This window comes from Littorina saxatilis, linkage group LG6 (genome assembly GCF_037325665.1).
Source record: "Littorina saxatilis isolate snail1 linkage group LG6, US_GU_Lsax_2.0, whole genome shotgun sequence".
Taxonomy (NCBI): domain Eukaryota; kingdom Metazoa; phylum Mollusca; class Gastropoda; order Littorinimorpha; family Littorinidae; genus Littorina; species Littorina saxatilis.
In genome coordinates, this window is record NC_090250.1 from 15,603,031 (window position 1) to 15,623,082 (window position 20,052).

At 40.9% G+C, this 20,052-nt stretch overlaps 1 protein-coding gene across 1 annotated transcript in view; it reads right to left on the reverse strand.

Annotated features, from left to right (window-relative positions):
• Window positions 1-29: 29 nt before the first annotated feature.
• The window catches only part of LOC138969690 (CD109 antigen-like), a 33,448-nt gene continuing 13,425 nt past the window's right edge, over window positions 30-20,052 (reverse strand). The window contains exons 9-18 of the mRNA XM_070342548.1: window positions 18,772-18,859; window positions 18,435-18,531; window positions 16,658-16,969; window positions 16,027-16,290; window positions 14,895-14,987; window positions 7,668-7,730; window positions 6,489-6,683; window positions 1,090-1,239; window positions 539-643; window positions 30-56 (exon numbers count right to left, since the gene is read on the reverse strand). Of these exons, the coding sequence (XP_070198649.1) occupies window positions 30-56; window positions 539-643; window positions 1,090-1,239; window positions 6,489-6,683; window positions 7,668-7,730; window positions 14,895-14,987; window positions 16,027-16,290; window positions 16,658-16,969; window positions 18,435-18,531; window positions 18,772-18,859 (1,394 nt within the window). The remainder of the gene's footprint in view (window positions 57-538; window positions 644-1,089; window positions 1,240-6,488; window positions 6,684-7,667; window positions 7,731-14,894; window positions 14,988-16,026; window positions 16,291-16,657; window positions 16,970-18,434; window positions 18,532-18,771; window positions 18,860-20,052) is intronic.

Sequence of the window (20,052 nt, forward strand, 5' to 3'; positions counted from 1 at the left end):
CTTTTGGACTGAGTTAAACTTATTCATGATCACAATTTTACACACGTCTTGTGCAGCTGCAATAAGCACGCTTACAAATACAAAGCTCTAATGCAATAGAATCAAACAAAACATGAAGTGCCAAGACACAAGAAAGTCCCAGACACACACATGCACACAGACACACACACACACAGACACACTAAAACTATCAGACAATAGTTGTAATTCATCAAAGCCTATGACAAACAAACAACATAAAGGACTGCGGAATAACAAAATAGTTATGTACCCTCTGCCAACATTTGCCAGAAAAACACAAGGCTGGTCAATAAACGGACAGATTATATGTTTAACTTTAGATAAAAACGAACATTATGTACCCTCTGCCAACATTTGCCAGAAAAACACAAGACTGGTCAATAAACAGACAGATTATATATTTATCTTTAGATAAAAACAAACATTATGTACCCTTTGCCAGCATTTGCCAGAAAACACAAGGCCGGTCAATAAACAGACAGATTATATTTAACTTTAGATAAAAACAAACACGTACGTAAAATACATCATATGTATCCCTGGCAGAAGATGAGTAGAACATGATTTGTCCATCACGCCAGTACACGCCACTGCCGCCCAATGATGCCAGCTTAGTCAGCAGCTAAAGGTAATATGAGACACATATTACAAGTTCAACACATACATTCATTTGCTGTAAGTTGTTCAAAATGTTGTTGATTGTGTCTGCACCCAGAATATATTCATATCAAGGACATCTAGTGCAATGAGATCCGCAGTAAACACATGTCTTAGAGGCATCACGTAAAGTAGCAAAATGCTATTAGTTTTATTGGTCACTAGAAGCTTCATTTGCTTGGCCTCAAAGGACAAAGGAAATGAATTGGCATCTGGAACCCAAGTGTCTAAAACTTACATGAAAGCAAACTCACATAAAAACAAATGGTTGATTTTGATACATGCTTATGGGTCTCTTTTAAAAGACTGTGTACTTGTATGTAGTGTCATGCGATTGTCTCAGAATATTAACTATCTTTCTGCTACCAACTGTAAATTAACTCAACATGATTGGCTTGGCAGAATACTCACGTCATCTTTTGTGATGTCATTTCTTTTGCCCAGCATCTTGACAGCCTTGTCTACCCCCAGTAGGAACACGGTGCTTCCAGAACTGCCTTTGACTTGCAGACTGGCCTTTTTCCCAGGTTTTACTTCTGACTTCTTAAACTTCAACGACAGCTGTTGAAGAAAAAGACATGTTTTGCATTGAACGGTTGAAGCCGTTAACTCTAAAGACGGACACCGGCACGGTTGGCCTAGTGGTAAGGCGTCCGCCCCGTGATCAGGAGGTCGTGGGTTCGAACCCCGGCCAGGTCATACCTAAGACTTTAAAATTGGCAATCTAGTGGCTGCTCCGCCTGGCGTCTGGCATTATGGGGTTAGTGCTAGGACTGGTTGGTCCGGTGTCAGAATAATGTGACTGGGTGAGACATAAAGCCTGTGCTGCGACTTCTGTCATTTTTTTTTTTTTTTTTTGTTTCTACTTCTTTCCGCTTATCCTTAATACCTAGCCTGGACATGTATTCATATAATGGACACTCTTCACTACAGTTACTCTAACGTTACAGCTATTTCATTCACCTTTGCTATGTCTAGTAGTTTGTGCGTTTGTTTGCGTGTATGTGCGTGTGTGTGTGTGTGTGTGTGTATGTGTGTAGGTGTGTATGTGTGTGTGTGTGTGTGTGTGTGTGTTTGTGTGTGTTGTTGTTGTTGTTGTTCCCATATTTCTGTTAAGTAATATCATTTTCAGCGGGACAATACATAACAAGTTACTTAATCCAACGCTCGATGGACAAAGGCGAGAATTTACAAATTACCAATTACAGTACTAGTTTTCAGCACAGCATCATAGGCGCATAATATGAATAACTTTACATTAACAGCACTATACTACTATTTATCTATATTCTTATACACAGTTCAATTTTACTAGAGATTTCGAAGTCGAGCTTGGTTCTGAAATAAGACCTTCATGTTAGTTTTTGGATTTCCGTACTTAAACTGGCTTATGCACATTTTCGATATCAATATAAGGTGATTAATTATGAAGGTTTTCTCTCTGGGGATATCACGTGTGAAATACCCAAAAAAGAGCCTCTTCGCAGCTTAACTTTATATTTTTGCCTGTACATTTAAATATGTACCCTTGACATTCCTGCCATATGGGTTGCACTGCTCTACACTGCCAGAAAAAGTGCTCGATGAAGTCGGTTTCGTTACAATACTGACAGAGATTTGTTTGACGAATTCCCATCTTATGTAGCAAAATGTTGGTGGGATATATATTGTGTAAAATTTTCCAATGCAATAGACGAAGACGGGTTTCTGTCGAGCATTCGTTAGCTAATTTCCAGTGTTTATCTTCTAATGTAATATTTAATTTGTTCGACCAAAATCCAGCTGAGCTTGGCTCCTTTATCTCATAATTTAACATCTTTAGGCGAATTTGGCGTGGAGATAATTGTATAAATGGCATATGATCAGACCGGGCCTGACCCGTATCACGCAATAATAGAGCTTTAATGGCAGTCTGTATTGCATTATATTCAAATAGGCGAGACTGTTTATATCCAGTTCGTTCACATATTTCCTCAAAAGAGCACATGTCGTTATCGTTAAAGACATCTTTAACAACGCATATTTTAGCCTTTATCCAGTCATTCATGTATAGCGTTTGCTTCCTGTACCTTATATTTGTATTATTCCATAAGGTTTGATTGCGTACACTTATCTGCTGTTCATTACTGCTTATTTCTTTGATCTTGTGTTTATTGTTTAGCCAGGTGATAAAAGCTTGTTTCCAGAAATATTGCTTTATGGAACCCCGTCCTTTAAAATGTTCTGCACTCACATTTGAGCGCAAACAGCATAGGCGTTCGCCCAGATTTAAAAAGGATGCTAATGGAATCTGTTGCCACTTTGCGTTACTTCCGTCCAGCAGCCTCATAATCCATGAAATTAGAAATGATGTTTGTACATCTTTGACATTAATCATTTTCAGACCTCCATGATTTGTCTCTTGGCACATTACTTTTCTATTAACTTTTTCATACGCTCTTTTGTTTGAATATTTTTTCTTCCAGATAAATCGGAATAGAGATGAATTTAGCTTATTGAGGAAGTTTTCTGTGGCACATAGAGATTGCAGTACGTAAGTAAACTGTGACAACATTAATGTTTTGACTATACATATTTTCCCCATTATACTTAGGTTTCTTTTCGACCATGTTGCTATTAATGCATTTACTTTATGTAGTTTAGGTTCCCAGTTTTCTTCTAGGTTGGAGGCTGAGACAGAGTTGTTGAAATGAATTCCTAAGATTTTGATTTGTTTTTTCCAAATAATATTACATGGTCGGTCAGCAGAAAATTTATTTATACCAAGCCACATTGCTTCTGTCTTTTGATCATTCATTGCTAACCCTGAAAATTTTGAAAACTGAGTTATAAGATGTAATACGTTTCTTAGGTCTTTCTCATCTTGCAGGAAGAAACTAATGTCGTCAGCATACATAAATAGTTTGAGAATTTCACAATGTCTATCAGAATTCCTTGGCATTTTAATCACTGCCACGGCGTTTACGTCCTGCCTGCCCAAGCTTGCCACCAAGAAACTTCCCAAAAATCAGTAACTGTAAAGAAATCTGTCTAGCAAGCTTGAATTAAGTCCAATCACCACCAAATTTTGTGTACTAATTCAAAAATGGATGCCCAGTTCAGTCGTGCTATTTATAAGTTTGTCACGCGATTTGTTTTAGCAAAGGGGGGTGAAAGGGGGATAATTTGTGTTTTTTAACGTTTTTTTGTGTGTGTTTTATTTTCTACTGCTTTTTTTAAAAGTTATTTTTTAACAGAAAGTATTATAAATAATGTTATAACCAAACAAGGTGTAAAACCTATGAATTAGCTGAAATATTGTTAACATTGTACACAGAAATAAGGAGACAGTACAAAGAAAAAAACAAGCAAATCACGCATTCACTCACAGCATCCTGACTCAAATGAAACAAAACTGTAGATCTAACACTCACCAAATGATGTCTAGGTAATCCATATTGAATATAAGTCACATTTTCACAACAAAGTACCAACTGTACACCTATGAACAATTCCAAAAGGATTTGAAGGCTCCAGCCATCCATTGTTATCAGTGCTGCCACGCCCCCATAGCTCCTGCACGATTCCGAGATACATGTTCGTCTAGCAGTATCAGCGCCAACCACGTGTAGTTTGCCGACTCGTACTAGCAACAACGGGACTGTTTCTTCCTCACTTTCACTGCTTGTATCGCTTTCGTGAGGCGAAAACGATACGTCCGAATCATGCTCTACGGGATCCTCTAGGTCCAACATCCGGAGAATCTCCTCCCGAGACAAGGCTCGCCTTTGATTCATTTTTTTTCCTCAAAAACGCACACAAATCAGGCGGATTTGCAAATGGCAGAAGGGGACGCCAAGTGTATCAAGGGAAACAACTCAATTTATTTGCAAGCTTCAAAAACCGGGAAGCAATCACGAGTCGTGTACCCTCTATGGCTGGTACTGAAAAATGCGCGTCCCGTCCATGGGCGTGTCAGCGCTGGTACTGATTTATCAGTGTCCCGTCGCGAAAGTGTTAACATCTTGATCTGCACGGATTTTGATTGCTAACACTTCGAGGGCCAGAACAAAGGCTAATGGCGAAAATGGACATCCTTGTCTTATTCCAGCATCACATGGGAATGGACTCGAGATCCATCCCATGTAATTAATACTACTCTCTGTATTTTTTGTTAAAGTATCGACCCACCTAATAAAATATTTACCAAATCCGAACTTTTGGAACGCCCAGAGCATATATTCTTTAGAAATCGTATCAAAAGCAGCTCTGTAATCTAGCGCCATTCTTCTGTCTTGTGTGTGGCGCACGTTAAATGTCAAAGCAGCACCGCCCTTATATGGCCCTTCGTGGTCGGCTGGGCGTTAAGCAAACAAACAAACCAAACTAAAGACGGACAGAGTGCACCATATTTTAACTCAGACTTTTTAAACATTATGATACATTTTTGTATGATGGCTTATGAGTTTGTACTATGATACCTTTACCGAAATAATCTTGTATGTTTGGTTTCGCAATGTTATACCCCCATTCCACACATCCCGTTCCCGTATCGACCAAGCAACGGCACGGGAATGGGAGGGATCGGGAGGGGACCTAAATGGAACGCCAATGGACGTTAAAGGAAATCCTTTGAACGAGAGGAACGGTTGGGACGGGTGAGTTCGGGCTGCATGTTCAAAATGTTAGCCATTCCCCGCCCGTTCCAAATGAACGGTAATGGAACCTTAACACATCGGTGATGGAACTCATGGATCGTTAATGGAACTTAACGCAATGGTAACGCAACGTAAGCGCTCTCACACACTGCGTTGTCATACCTCCATTCCACACATCCGTTCTAGCTTCTGTTCCCAGCCGTCCTGAGGACGGCTGCCACTACGGTCAGACGCTGCGCAAAGATGCCAAAAACGGCCGTTTGCGCAGCGTCTGATCGTAGTGTCAGCTGTCCTCAGGACGGCTGGGTACGGAAGCTAGAACGGATGTGTGGAATGGGGGTATTAAGTCAAGTGTCTATTTCGTGCCTTTAATGTTTTTTTATTTCTTTTGTGCAAGTATGGTAATGCTGGCGTTCTGTTTAATAAGTATTATGTTCTCAGGTAAAATCTTATTCTTTTCAACTGTAAACACTTTTGCTTCAAGAACATTTATTGCAGGTTGAGAATCCATTTTCTAGTAAAGGGAATCTTTAAACCACCATGACAGCTTATACCAGACTGTAAGAAGAATGTTAAGGAGGTAAACCTAAGGTAAAATTATATTTTAGCTATTAGAGCTAAAAGGTTGGATTGGGGGGGTTGTTGTGTCATGTTTTTGTCATGTTTTCAGACTGAATTTTCTCCACACCGTACTTTCTCCGCCACTGTTGATTTTTGTTCTAGCTTTTGCACGTGAGGAGACACTGTGTTTCACTCGCTTTTGCAAGAGGTGCAGATTTTAAATCGACCAAATGAGCAACAGAGTTTGGTTTGGGGGGGGGGGGGGGGGGTAATAGATGACAACACAAACAATGCCTTATTATCAATTTTGTAGCATTCTATTATTCAAATCTAAATACTGTGTTGGGTGGTCTTTTCAGACTATTTATAGTCTCCAGTGGACAGTGTGTTCGGTAACGCTGTGCTATGCGCTTTAGCCCCATAAAGCACAACATGTGCACGCGTTTGCTAGATTACAAGTTTTACTTCCGGAGTTTAACAGTACTTATGTGCTACGAGGAATGTGTAGCCATTATGAAGAAATCGGTTTACTGTCATTCAAGTAAATAATTTATTCAAAGGGTTTTAACATAGTAAAATTGGCTTGTTTTCTAGAGATCCACTTCATCAAACCTCATTTGCAAACTCTCCGTCGACCAGTAGATCCAGTTGCTCGGCCACCACCTCACCGCCCTCAGCCTCAAAGAACACCATCACGTCAGCCGCAGGGTACATGTCTTGGGTGACGTCCACTGAAAACTCTTGTTTCTTGCTCTTGGAAGACTTGGACACCTTCTTGAATTGTACCACATTGTTCTTTGCCAAAACCTGCAACCACAAGAGGCAGAACATGTTAGCTTTTAAACCGACCACAAAGCTGAAGCTAGTTCCCTCCCCCTTATGTCCGTGTGGCAAGAATCAGACAGCAGAGCACATCCTGCAGGCTTGTCCATACCACAGTGCCCTGAGGGACACCATCTGGCCAGAGGAGACAGCGCTACATAAGAAGCTATACGGCCCCAGAGAGGACTTGGAGAGGACAGCACGTTTCGCCCTGCAGTCCGGACTGACGATCAAACAGTGAACGACAAGAAGAAAAGACAAGAAGAAACCGGCTATAGTAAGTATCGTTTCAACAGAGATACATACACCAAGAGTGCACGAGAAAGTTACCGCCCAAACGGTAGTCAGCCGCAGTGTTGGATTGGTTTAAATTGAGATTTGTTGTGATTTAAACGAATCAGAACCCGCAGTTTGTTCTCTCACGTTTGAGTGCCACCCGATTTCCGTTGGTGCACCTCAGCCGAGGTGTCTGGGCATGATGTCTCTGTACAGAGTGGGTCTATTTGGTCGGTTGCAGTTGTTGAGCCCTACAGGCACCTGAGTACCCATCGATATCACCCAACTGGAGCTATGATCGTTTTCTTTAAATTTATCTCTGTTGATACACCACTGGCACTGTAGTATGAAGAAGGAATTGTACAAGGGTAAGGTCACAATTTTGCTCCAGGTCGGATGCATTGTATGTCCCCCCCCCCCCCCCCCCCCCATTTCGCCAGCAAGGCAAGGGTAGAGTAAGGACACTCTATTTGGTTAAACAATTTAGCCATATAAACTCCCACCAAAAAAACAAACACCTTAAAGTCATCGGAAGTCACCAATTAAGGTTTAATTAAGCAGTGTATGTGTGTGTGTGTGTGTGTGTGTGTGTGTGTGTGTGTGTGTGTGTGTGTGTGTGTGTGTGTGTGTGTGTGTGAGTGTGTGTGTGTGCGTGTGCGCATTATTTTATGCTGCTTGCAAAAGACACCGTACCTGATAGGTGAAGCTTCCGAAATCCTTGTTCGAAGTGGCCACGATTTTCACTGATTTTCCAACCTGAAAAGGTAACATTTATCACAGATCACATATAACATGAAACAGCCATGACTATCTTTGTGACGCATAAGTAAAGAAAATCGAGTGCAAGCGTTTGAAGTACGATTTTTTCCAGTTTTTCTTTTTCTACCTGAATGATCCCACGCTTTGTCCACTTTGTTCCTGAATAACTACGAACAATATATATTGTAACTAGATGAATACCCGCTTCGCCGGGTACGGCTTCACCGAGAAGAAGTAAGGAAGGGAGATAAACGCGCAAAACACTGGAGAAGATAAGGAAGAGTTACTGGGAATGGATGTACAGAAAAACCAAAATCGGTTCAGCGCTGCGCGCTGAGAGCACGCACGTGTTCAAAATTTTCCACGATTGTGTCCGGGGTCTACCTGAATATGCCCACCAAATTTGAAGCAGATCCATCGAGAACTTTGGCCGTGAATCGCGAACAGACAGACAGACAGACAGACAGTCACACACAAGCCGTATATAGATATATATTCAATCAAGTTGGCGTTTTAATGAAAAAGATCCTGTGATTGGTCAGAATGCCCCAACTCATTACAAATTACCGGTAATTAAATATAGGTTACACACTCCGAGTTCTAAATATCGTGCATATTTTCCCCAGGGTCGATTTTTAGGTATTACCGAGCCTCTGTTGTAATACCTGAAAATCGACCCAAGGGAAAATATGCACGATATTTAGGACGAGGTGTGTAAGTTGTTTATCCCATTACTCCGACGTTTTCATTAACAAAACACCACTTTTTGACACAAACTCTGCGAGTGCCTGTTTTCTGCTGGCCAAACCTTCAGCGACCGCAAATTGTGTCATCAAATTCATGTGCGAAACGAGAAACGAGTCCCCTTTTGTCTTTTTGGTAAACGCGCCATAGAACGTCTGCTTTTGGATTTAGTCATCAATACTGCTTAAAATAACGAATTACAGAGATTGCGCAGTTCAATGCATTTGAAACTGTGCAGTTACCGGCCAGTTTCAGTCGGTGACCCAAGTCGGTTGTCAGAGGCATTCGCCAAAAAGACCGCGAGTGTGCGATTTTACAAGCAATGAGGATGTCGAGGATGATTGCTGAATTTGTGCTTATTCGAGCTGTTGTGCTTCAGTGTTCAAATTTGGATTACTTACTTCTTCAATCGTCATTTAGGTGAGCCTTACTTTGATGTCTGGCTTTCAGTCTTAGGCCAGTAAGTTATCTGTACTGTACTGCAGTAAGCTTAGTTTTATTCTGCTGGTCTATTCAATGTAGGTCAAAACTTGTAAATCTATCTGCCTGCATGACCTGAACCTAGACACCGTTGTTTACTTTGAAATTGAAAAATAATACACGCAAGATCCGACCTTCTTCGCCACCTATTATTTTAACCGTATCTCCAACTTTGTAAGTGGCAATTTCCATGTTGCTGGTCAACTTGATCAGTAAGCTTAGCTTGTACTTCTATAGCAGACGACAGATCTGCAGCAGACGACAGATGGGACAGCCTTGTTCTGTTGAACCAGATTTAGCAATCAATGCTCTAAAACCAATTAGACTTTGGGAGGGCGTCAATCCACGATGAAGACCGAGAAGTTTCAAGGAAGCATGTTAATGTTATTGTAATTCAATCTGGCGACGATCCCTTTCCTGCTTTCATGCGATGGTAAACAGACAGAATTGGTTCTGTTCTGTTCACACACTACTTTCAGTCCACCGCAAGGGTCAGTCCCAAGAAATATGTCTCTGTATTCCTATCGTATCACTCTGTTCCTGTTTTGTTTTCTTTCCCATACATTTTCCCTTCTTTTTTGACGGGTTTCTGGACAGCAAACTCTAAAACAAATTCTTTTCATTACAAAGCGATCTTTGGAATTGACTGACGTAGTCCGGAAGAATTCATGCATCAATTAACTCTAGTTCAGTGCTGGTATCGCTGTACGCGTCCCCTTGTCAACAAGGGAGACCACTCTAAAAAAGAAAGTGATCCATCCCATAATGTCCGACTATTGCTAGTCTGACTTCCGTATGCGTGCGCATATGCCGCCAACTCGTCATTCCAAACGAAGCCCAACTCACTCTTTTTTAGACCCCAGTACCACCACAGCGGGGAGGCGGGAGGGAATAAACGTTGTGAGTTGGGTAAGTATATTAATTAAATGAAAATTTATTATTAAAATTTTGGATTTGAATTACATAACTTTACCCAACTCACAAATAGCAGATTGCTACTATATGATATTAGGACCTGTCCTGCGACTACCATAACAGGTAACGCGAAACTGCCGTCCTGTCTCAAGACGTCTCTGAGGTAGAAGTTAATAAAAACCTCCTCAGACCGCCAGTAAGCCGACTCCAGTACTTCAGCCAAAACGGCCCGACCGGAGGACTGCCAAGGAGGAGGCCCATGCCCTTGCCTCAAACGTTCTAGCTATAGAGAAAGGCAAAACTGCCCTAACACCTCCAGAATGTGTTAGTCAACAGGTAAACACCTGTCTGATCAACATGGAGACTCACTTGGTAAAGTCCCTTTCGCAATATCCTTACACCTGCTGTGTTAAGTGATATCATAAAAGCTTCTGACTTTCCGACCAATTGCCGAGTCCGTGACAGGTACCTTCTGAGCGTCCTCACGGGACAAATAACGGTTATAACCCCATCAAGCTCCCCAGGAGCAAGAAACCAGTGTAGCAGTCCATCTAGGTAAGGTTGACTACAAAACGTCATACCTCTACCAGAGTAGATAGACCTTCTTCCCTCCTTAATTCAGTGTTTAACGTCGTTTTCAACCGTTCAAGGTTAAATCACGACGGAGAAGAAGATAAGGCAAATGCCCTTTGATTCAATGATCTAACAAGATCCGTGAAAGACAGAAAAATCCTCGAAACTCGAAATGTTAAACTGGCTAAACGTGACTGTAAAGGAACCAAAATCATGCTTCAAGAATTGAAAGTGCAATCGGAAGCTGGTTGCCCCCATTACCGCTTAAATGCCGAGGTTAAATCACGACCGAGATGAAAGATAAGGCAAGTAACCTTTGATACACTGATCTAACAAGATCCGGGCGAGTCAGAAAAATCTTCGAAACTCGAAAAGTTTAACTGGCTAAACGTGACTCTAAAGGAGCCAAACTCTTGCTTCATGAATTGAAAATGCAATTCGAAGCTGGTTTTCCCCATTTTCCGCTCAAATGCCAGAAAATTTCAAAGAAAAACCCACAAGTCATAGATCAGTCTTTCTTAAAAGAGCTGTCTTTATTCAAAATAGCCAGAAAGCACGCTTACTCCCACTTCTCACAGAAGCTACTAGAGTAAGCTTGGCCGTTTTCCGTGATAAATAGCCAGGCTAGCCTTGAAACAAGGGTAAAGCCAAGCTGCACCAAGCCGTAACAACGTGACCGAAATCTCATAAAGTCTTAAATAAGACATGGAAGACAAAACGGAAACCCAAAAAGAAAGGTGGATAGCCACCTGCAATAAACAGAAAGAAGAGGAGTTCTTTCCGTAAGAAAAAAGCACTTTGAACCACGCCAGTCTAAGTGGCAAGTGAACAAAACACAAAAACCCTATAGAGACTCTGAACCAAATCCAGAGTCGAGGCGGAAGCCCCTGAGTATCTCAAGGATACCCCTACAGTAGACATCCGTGTAATTCGAATGTAAGAAAGCAAAGATGCCTTCTTGCCAGCCTTAAGAGGTCTGGGAACCAAGATTGCAAAGACCCGTCTGTGAGACCAAAAGGTCGCCGAACAGATCTATGAAAGAGCCCTGTGAAAGCGAGGGTATCGAGCCAAAGCTAAAATAGACAACAGCCAGCCTGAAGCTTTTCGTTTAGAAACAAAAATCCGCCCAGGCCTGTCTAGCGCTTTCCCTTTTACCGTGAGCTTTTCTTAGTAGCGAAAACCCCGCGTGCATAGAAGCGGACTCAAAGAGAGAACTTTCAAACAATTGTAATTCAATCAAGTTTGCGTTTTAATGAAACAGATCCTGTGATTGGTCAGAATGCCCCAACTCATTAAAAATTACCGGTCATTAATTGTCGATAACCACTCGCAAAAAAATCCATTAACAACCTGCTGGCGAGGCGCATTGATACAGCCTCAACTAGTCTCGGTTAGCTTTGAGGGTCATTTTACAAACTGTAGGAAATATGAAGGCCAACGAGATACCGAGACCATAAGGTATGCGAAGTGATGACGTCGAATACGTGACGTAAGTTGATGCATGAATTCTTCCGGACTACGTCAGTCAATTCCAAAGATCGCTTTTGTGATGAAAGAATTTGTTTTGGAGTTTGCTGTCCAGAAACCCGTCAAAAAAGAAGGGAAAATGTGTGTGAAAGAAAACAAAACAGGAGCAGAGTGATACGATAGGAATACAGAGACATATTTCTTGGGACTTGACCCTTGCAGGTAGGTGGACTGAAAGTAGTGTGTGAACAGAACAGAACCAATTCTGTCTGTTTACAACCGCATGAAAGCAGGAAAGAGATCGTCGTCAGATTGATATACAATAACATTAGCATGCTTCCATTTGAAACTTCTCGGTCTTCATCGTGGATTGACGCCCTCCCAAAGTCTAATTGAAGCCCTCCGTCGCTTCGCTCCGTCGGGCTTCAATTAGCTTTTGTCGGGCGTCAATCCCCGATGAAGACCTCGAAGTTTCAAATGGAAGCATGTAATTAATGACTGGTAATTTTTGATGAGTTGGGGCATTCTGACCAATCACAGGATCTGTTTCATTAAAACGCCAACTTGATTGAATTACAATGTGTAAATGGTTGAGAAGAAGTGTTTAACATAACCCCTAACTCGCTGAACAAAATGAACAGAAAAACAAATGTCACAAAATGTGAAATCAGACAATTATGGAGATTAAACATTAAATAGCTATTGTGTTTATTTTTACCCAGAATCACTCGATGAATCAATTCGATATTCGCTTGTTCAGAACTTGCTTACAGGGCTTTTCCTTTTTGTACTGAAGCTCATTTTGGCTGTACTATATCTGCCCGGACTATACCAACACACGGTGTGTCAACTGATTCCGTTCATCCACCGGATGTTTCCGTTCATCCGCAGGATGTGTCCGTTCATACAGCCTCATTTTCGTCACTTGCTTCGGGAAAAACGTTGTGATAAGTCGTGTGGACAGCGCGCTTGTGTGATATTGAAAGAATAAGGTAGCGAAATGGTTGGGCTATGTGTACGATAAGTACCAAGGTGCTACTGATTCCTAATAATAACACACGCGGGCCGAACGTGGCAAAATTGCCTCATTTTTTTTAACATTTTCTTGTTTTTCTCGCTCTGTTATCGAATCTGACCCCTGATTTGCACATGATCACCAAAACCATTGCCTGTTACGACATTTTGCTTGAACAGAAGTTTATAGAAACCCATGCCTTTTGTACAATCACCTGTCTTTTGAAAACAAACAGATTCCGTTCATACCCCATGTTTCCGTTCGTACAAAAGTGCATGTTTCCCTTCGTACGAAACGCTATTTCCGTTCATACACATTCGTTCATACAATTCATCTTATGGTTCACATAGGTCCAATATCACACGCATTCGTACTTTGTGCTATTTGAAGACGATTGGAATACACAGAACTTGTAGTGGGGGCCCGTTTCACTCTGATCTAACGAATGTGTATGAACGGAAACGCGTTTCGTACGAAGGGAAACATGCACTTTTGTACGAACGGAAACATGGGGTATGAACGGAATCTGTTTGTTTTCAAAAGACAAGTGATTGTACAAAAGCCATGGGTTTCTATAAACTTCTGTTTAAGCAAAATGTCGTATCAGGCAATGGTTTTGGTGATCATGTGCAAATCAGGGGTCAGATTCGATAACAGAGCGAGAAAAACAAGAAAATGTTAAACAAGAAGGGCAAAGCCCATACGACTCACATGCTTGACCTTGACCTTTACATGACCTTGACCTTCAGGGTCAAGGTCAAATAACTAAACCTAGCAATGACATCATACACTAAGAGTAAGAACTGCTTTACACATTTTTCCTACCAAAATACATGTGACCTTGGGAAGGTCATCCAAGGTCATGCAACACAAAACTGTTAATTCAAGACATAGGAAGTACAATGGTGCTTATTGGCTCTTTCTACCATGAGATATGGTCACTTTTAGTGGTTCACTACCTTATTTTGGTCACATTGCATAAGGGTCAAAGTGACCTTGACCTTGATCATATGTGACCAAATGTGTCTCATGATGAAAGCATAACATGTGCCCCACATAATTTTTAAGTTTGAAACAGTTATCTTCCATAGTTCAGGGTCAAGGTCACTTCAAAATATGTATACAATCCAACTTTGAAGAGCTCTTGTGACCTTGACCTTGAAGCAAGGTAAACCAAACTGGTATCAAAAGATGGGGCTTACTTTGCCCTATATATCATATATAGGTGAGGTATTCAATCTCAAAAACTTCAGAGAAAATGGGAAAAATGTGAAAAATAGCTGTTTTTAAGACAACATTTATGGCCCCTGCGACCTTGACCTTGAAGCAAGGTCAAGATGCTATGTATGTTTTTTGGGGCCTTGTCATCATACACCATCTTGTCAAATTTGGTACTGATAGACTGAATAGTGTCCAAGAAATATCCAACGTTAAAGTTTTCCGGACGGACGGACAGACGGACGACTCGGGTGAGTACATAGACTCACTTTTGCTTCGCATGTGAGTCAAAAATCAGGCAATTTTGCCACGTTCGGCCCGCGTGTGTTATTATTAGGATTCACTAGCACCTTGGTACTTATCGTACACATAGCCCAACCATTTCGCTACCTTATTCTTTCAATATCACACAAGCGCGCTGCCCACACGACTTACCACAACGTTTTTCCCGAAGCAAGTGACGAAAATAAGGCTGTATGAACGGACACATCCTGCGGATGAACGGAAACATCCGGTGGATGAACGGAATCAGTTGACACACCGTGCAACAGACACACTTTGAGTCAAAATATTTTTTAAAGGTGTTTTCCGAGACAAAGAAAATATAAATTGTACATTACACTTTAACGTTTAATTCTTGTATGTTGATCAATCACATTCATATATGGACAAACAGGATTGTTCGCATCATTCTGGCTGATACTTGTACACAAACCAGAAGAATATATAATGGTAAGCAGTCCGCTTACCTTTGCGACTGGCGATTTCATTCTCAGTTGCAGGTACGTTTTTGATGGTGAAGTGTACTTGTACACATACTTGGTCGTTTGCACATTTCCGCTCTGCAACCAGAAGAAGAGTAAATAATGACTTATGTGGGTTTTTTTTCGCAGTAAACAAAAAACTGAACAAAAAAGGTTTTGGAAGTTAAATCTCTATTCTTATGTTTATGATGAGCTCATAATAATTTGCTTTGCCCATGCTCGCAACACAATCGAAAAATTTCAAATTCCATCTCACACACTTAGAGAATATGTCTATGCTTCCCGTCTATCCGTTTGTTTTGAAGTTGCAAAAACACAAACAAAAACAAAACAAAAAATAATAGCTTACTACATGTTTTAGCCATCATGAATTCAGGAAAAAGTCATTACTGTGAAAACAAGATCTGCACAAACTGTCTTTGTTGTTGAAAGAATGTTTGAAGGATTGACGGAGTGCAACGTTGAATTTTACTCTACGCATTTGAATGTAGCTGATTGGCACAACTGGACGTTTACCAGGCGACCTGATAGTTATAAAATGAGGTACATATTGAGGACCTATCATGAAAACGTTTTCTTCTAAATGTAGACTTTTGTGTTTCCCGATGGGGGAATCTGACTACCACTTCCTCAACTAATACGATTCTGTTCAGTACGCCCTCTACGAGACATAAAAACCGCTATTTGCAACCTAAGAATTACCTCTAACAATGGACACATGTAAATATAAGTTTTGGGAAACTTGTCCCTGTAGCTCATGAGTCTTCAGGGGCGGATCAAGGGGTAATGGAGGTGGGGCTTCCAAATTGTGACCGGGGTCGAAGGCCGCCCAGGCCTCGATAAGGTCGAGAGGCGAAGTACTGGTCAGGGGAAAGCCCCCCAAACACTCAAGATAGTGTAAATGTATGATGTGCATTGTAGGCCTCTCCTGGAAGATAACAAGGTTAATCCCGGTGTAAAATTCCATGTTTGTTTGTGTGTTTTTTTTTTGTTGTTGTGGGTTTTGTTTGTTTTTTGTTTTGTTTTTGGGGGGGGGTCCGGAACCCCCCCCTAAGATCCGGCACTGGTTTTACGCTCTTCTGACTTAGCACATTAGCACTAGGCTCTTCTAACCTACCTTGGCGTGGATAACGATATATGTAGCATCTGTTGGGAAAGAGAGACAGTCGATCTCCCAGACTGCCACACCCTCGCTGTTGAGAGGTACAACCTTTGACCTCAGCACCTGTTTTTGCGAGGGTGGTCGCTGCCAGCTGTAACGAGTGCTGTAGGAACCGTCTAGAGCTGTCGACCACGGTCTGTAGTAGTACATAGTATAGAGTACAGAGTACTTGTTGGGGTTCTCCACGCGGTCTTTGTAGTCTGGCGTCATTGCTTCAACCTAAATAAAAAAAAAACGTCAGAAAATGTTGTAGTAATTAGAAGAATGCAAAAATAATACCAGACAATTTTCAGTGTAAACAAAGTATTAGCTACCATACATGCATAAGCACCCCTCCCTCCACACACACCCTCACACACACACACACTCTCTCTCTCTCTCTCTCTCTCTCTCTCTCTCTCTCTCTCTCTCTCTCCTCGTATCGAAACGTTCCAATGAAGATGTATCTTATCTTATCTTATCTTATCTTATCTTACTTGTCTTTATCTTGTCTTGTCTTTCCCCCCACCTCACACACAAGGGAAAATTCCTTTCTACTAAGTAAACAAACCCAACAGGAAGCACTGCCAGATGTCCCTATACTTACGTAAACATTAATCGGCAAGTCTGGTTTGAAGGATGGGGGAGTGGGCGCGATGAAACGCAATACCATCGGATTGGTATAGAACCGCAGCGTCTTCTCTCTCGCTGACATGTCCTCCGTAACACGGTCAGTCACCACAGCTCTGAAGTTGAGAGTTCTGTAATTCATGGTGAACGTTTTTCTGCGTGACGCTAAGTAAGTTGTGGTGTAGGTTCTTGGGTAGCGTTCAGCAAGCCATTGGTAGGTTGCATTGAAGGCCATATCTGTAAGTTCTTCTTTGGTGAACTCGACCTCTGCCTGTCCTTTGTCGTTCAGCTGTTAACAGACGATAACATAGTGTAAACTAAGAGCACTTTTGTGTGCAAAAACCTTCATTGGAGTGTTTCAAGCTTAAAAGAAAAAGACTACATTCTAAACTGTAATGCTTTCCGACTCACAGGAGGTTTACAAAACGATGGAACCTTTTCACGAAAACAGCAGTCGTAACCTAACGAGACACATTTCCAGTAGCATTCATCACGTTTAAATGACACATACGGGTCACTTCAGTTGCTCCTTAGCACATGTGAACCCCACAACAGTGTGCATGCTTTATTCAACCCCGACTATGCTTTAATCCCACACGGCCTGGAATCGTGTGCGGCTTCGAAGCGAAACTAAATCTTTCTGCAATAACATGTTATTGTGTACCTCTGAATCTGAAATACAACGAATGATTGCCAGTGACACAAAACAGGGTGGCATTTGGCCTCAAAGAAACTGTAACGATTTGCAGAAACTTCGCCTGCTTGGGTAATGGTACGATTCATCTCATGTGATATGATGGTAGTCTTGTCGCGGCAGTACGTTTTGAAGCACAATACTCAATATACACAGGCACCGCAACAAAAAGTATCAAATGCACGGAAATCTCAGTCCACTAGCATCACCAAGTTGCATGATTTCTCCGTCATTGAAAAGAGCTGCATCTTACAATCACCAGTTACTCACACACCCACCTCGCTTGACATACTCTGGACTCTGTACTTTCAAACTTGTAAAACTTCGTATTGTGTTGACTTCATTTTTTGACAATGTTTGTTTTACAGGCTGTCAATTTATTTTTTTAGATTTTAAAAGTTCGGTTTAGCACCATAACGAGGCTTTCAGTTGCTTCCTATATATGTCTACGCAAAATACATTCTTTAAAAAATGCTAGATCTCTATGGAGGGTTTCACTGATAGTGCTCTCTAGCGGTAAGTTATCGAACGAAAGAATGTTTGTACTGTAATGTAAAGGCCTAAAGGTCTGTGATAAGAAAAAAAAATGGTTTACCGGAGGCGGATGGGGCCTTTGAAGTCAAACGGAATACCCCCAGAGTGAGATTTCCCAACGTCTAGAATGGCTTTGGTTGGGCGTCAAATGATCTCAGATTTTCAAATGTGAGCATAAGACACAGTTTTTGTTTTCCCTTATGAGGAACACAAGCACAATGATTCCCAGGTGCTCATTTTGTATATTTATTTGTAATATTTATAGTGGTATCCAAAGGAACTAATTTATCTGGGACTTTTTCAAGTGTTATTCTGTACACGTCAGATGCAAAGGCACCTCTTCTTATTCTAAGGTATAATAGGATTGTTTACAACATCATTTATTGCAGAAAAAGAGCATGTATTACCAATTTAAACAGTGGTGTTTTTTGGGGCGTTATTCACTAAACTCGAGGTAGGTATGGTGATTGAAAAAGGTAACTCTATATTCCAATATTTAGAAATAGACACATTAAGATGACCTTACCTGAAACTGACGGACCACCGAAGCGCGACCAGGTCTGTAATAGCTGAGAGTAACATTCATGAAGCCAGATCCCTGGACGGGAGTGCCATGCAGATATCTGTTATACAAAGCATTAAACATATTTGTGTATTTCAAAGCAGAACGCTGTCCCATTCTATCAAGAAGCAGAATCAACACATGCACACACACAAATAAACCGAAAGGTGAGGAATTCAGGTTAGCACCTGCGAAGCGTCAGACAGACAGAGAGGGACAGAGGCATTGAGAGAGAGAATGCGTGAAGAACATTGGGTCTCCAGACCTCAAGTTTCAAGTGATAAAAGAATATACGACTTACTTTGCGACCACTGTCGCAGTCAATTTGTCTTCTGACACTAGGGCGTATCCTTTGTCGAACTTGACCCGAACGTCGAACTGTGGCTCATCTGTGTAATATTGTTTAGATATATTTTAAACAAAGACATTTCAGTTGTACTTGATCAACCAATAAAAAATAAATGTTATCAAATTTGATGGCAACATAAGTATTCATTTAGTTATAACATTATTACAGGACACTGCCTAATCTGCCCGCCCATAGAAAAGATTATTCAATAATTGATAATTGTATCTCAATATAAGTAAAGATTTCCAAGATGGATATCCAAGAGATCCCTTCAAATATATATATATGTTACAGTTAATCTGTGAAACCAGGGAATACGTGTATTAACTAGGTAATACATGAATTAACTGACGGAAAAAAACCGTTTAATTCATGTATTACCTGAAATAGTTTAGTTAATACACGTATTCCCTGGTTTCACAGATTAACTGTAACATATATACCATCACTGACTATTGTTAAACTATTTGATATTTCATCATCAACATTATTTGTCTCCAGCAAACCTGCTTGATTATGAAGATCATTCAACAATGCCACCTCTCAGAAAAAGACTCATGATTATTAAGACCACATTTGTGTACAGCTTCCCTGAAGTTTTGCATCACAGTTTTTGAACATAGAACATTCCGGTAATTAAACCATGGCGGCTGGTAGGGACAATTGAATTCAGACAATAGACCGTTTTAATTCAAGTTTACAATATTCAGATAGTGCAGTGGTTTTTTGTTGTTGGTTTTTTTAACACTTTTTTTTATTTATTCATACTTCTACACTTCTGTTAACTTAGGCGAACATACATTTCTGATGACCAACAGACATTGTTATTATGTTTGCATTAAACTGGCGTTTTCTGAACCATATTTTACAAACATTTGATTTATATTTACGCAGTTTGATCAGATTCCTATATCAATTCACCTCCTTATCGACATCATCTGTTTAACGTGGAGCAGTTGTCTGTTTCTTTTTGCAAGAGTGTTTCCTTGTGCTACACATTTGGCTGGCAGAGACTAGTTAAACTAGTACCAATGCGCCTTGTTAACATGCTACCAATGGGTGGCGTTCAACAATAACTGATGACCAGTGATCAATCATGCGTCTAGGCGATCAGAGATTCTGTGTCTAACCCCCAACTTTATTAAAATAGAACACATATCAACCACATTATACGCCACGTTTTGTGCACATGCATATGTTTTGAATAAAAACGTCAAAGAATTTGTTCAAGAA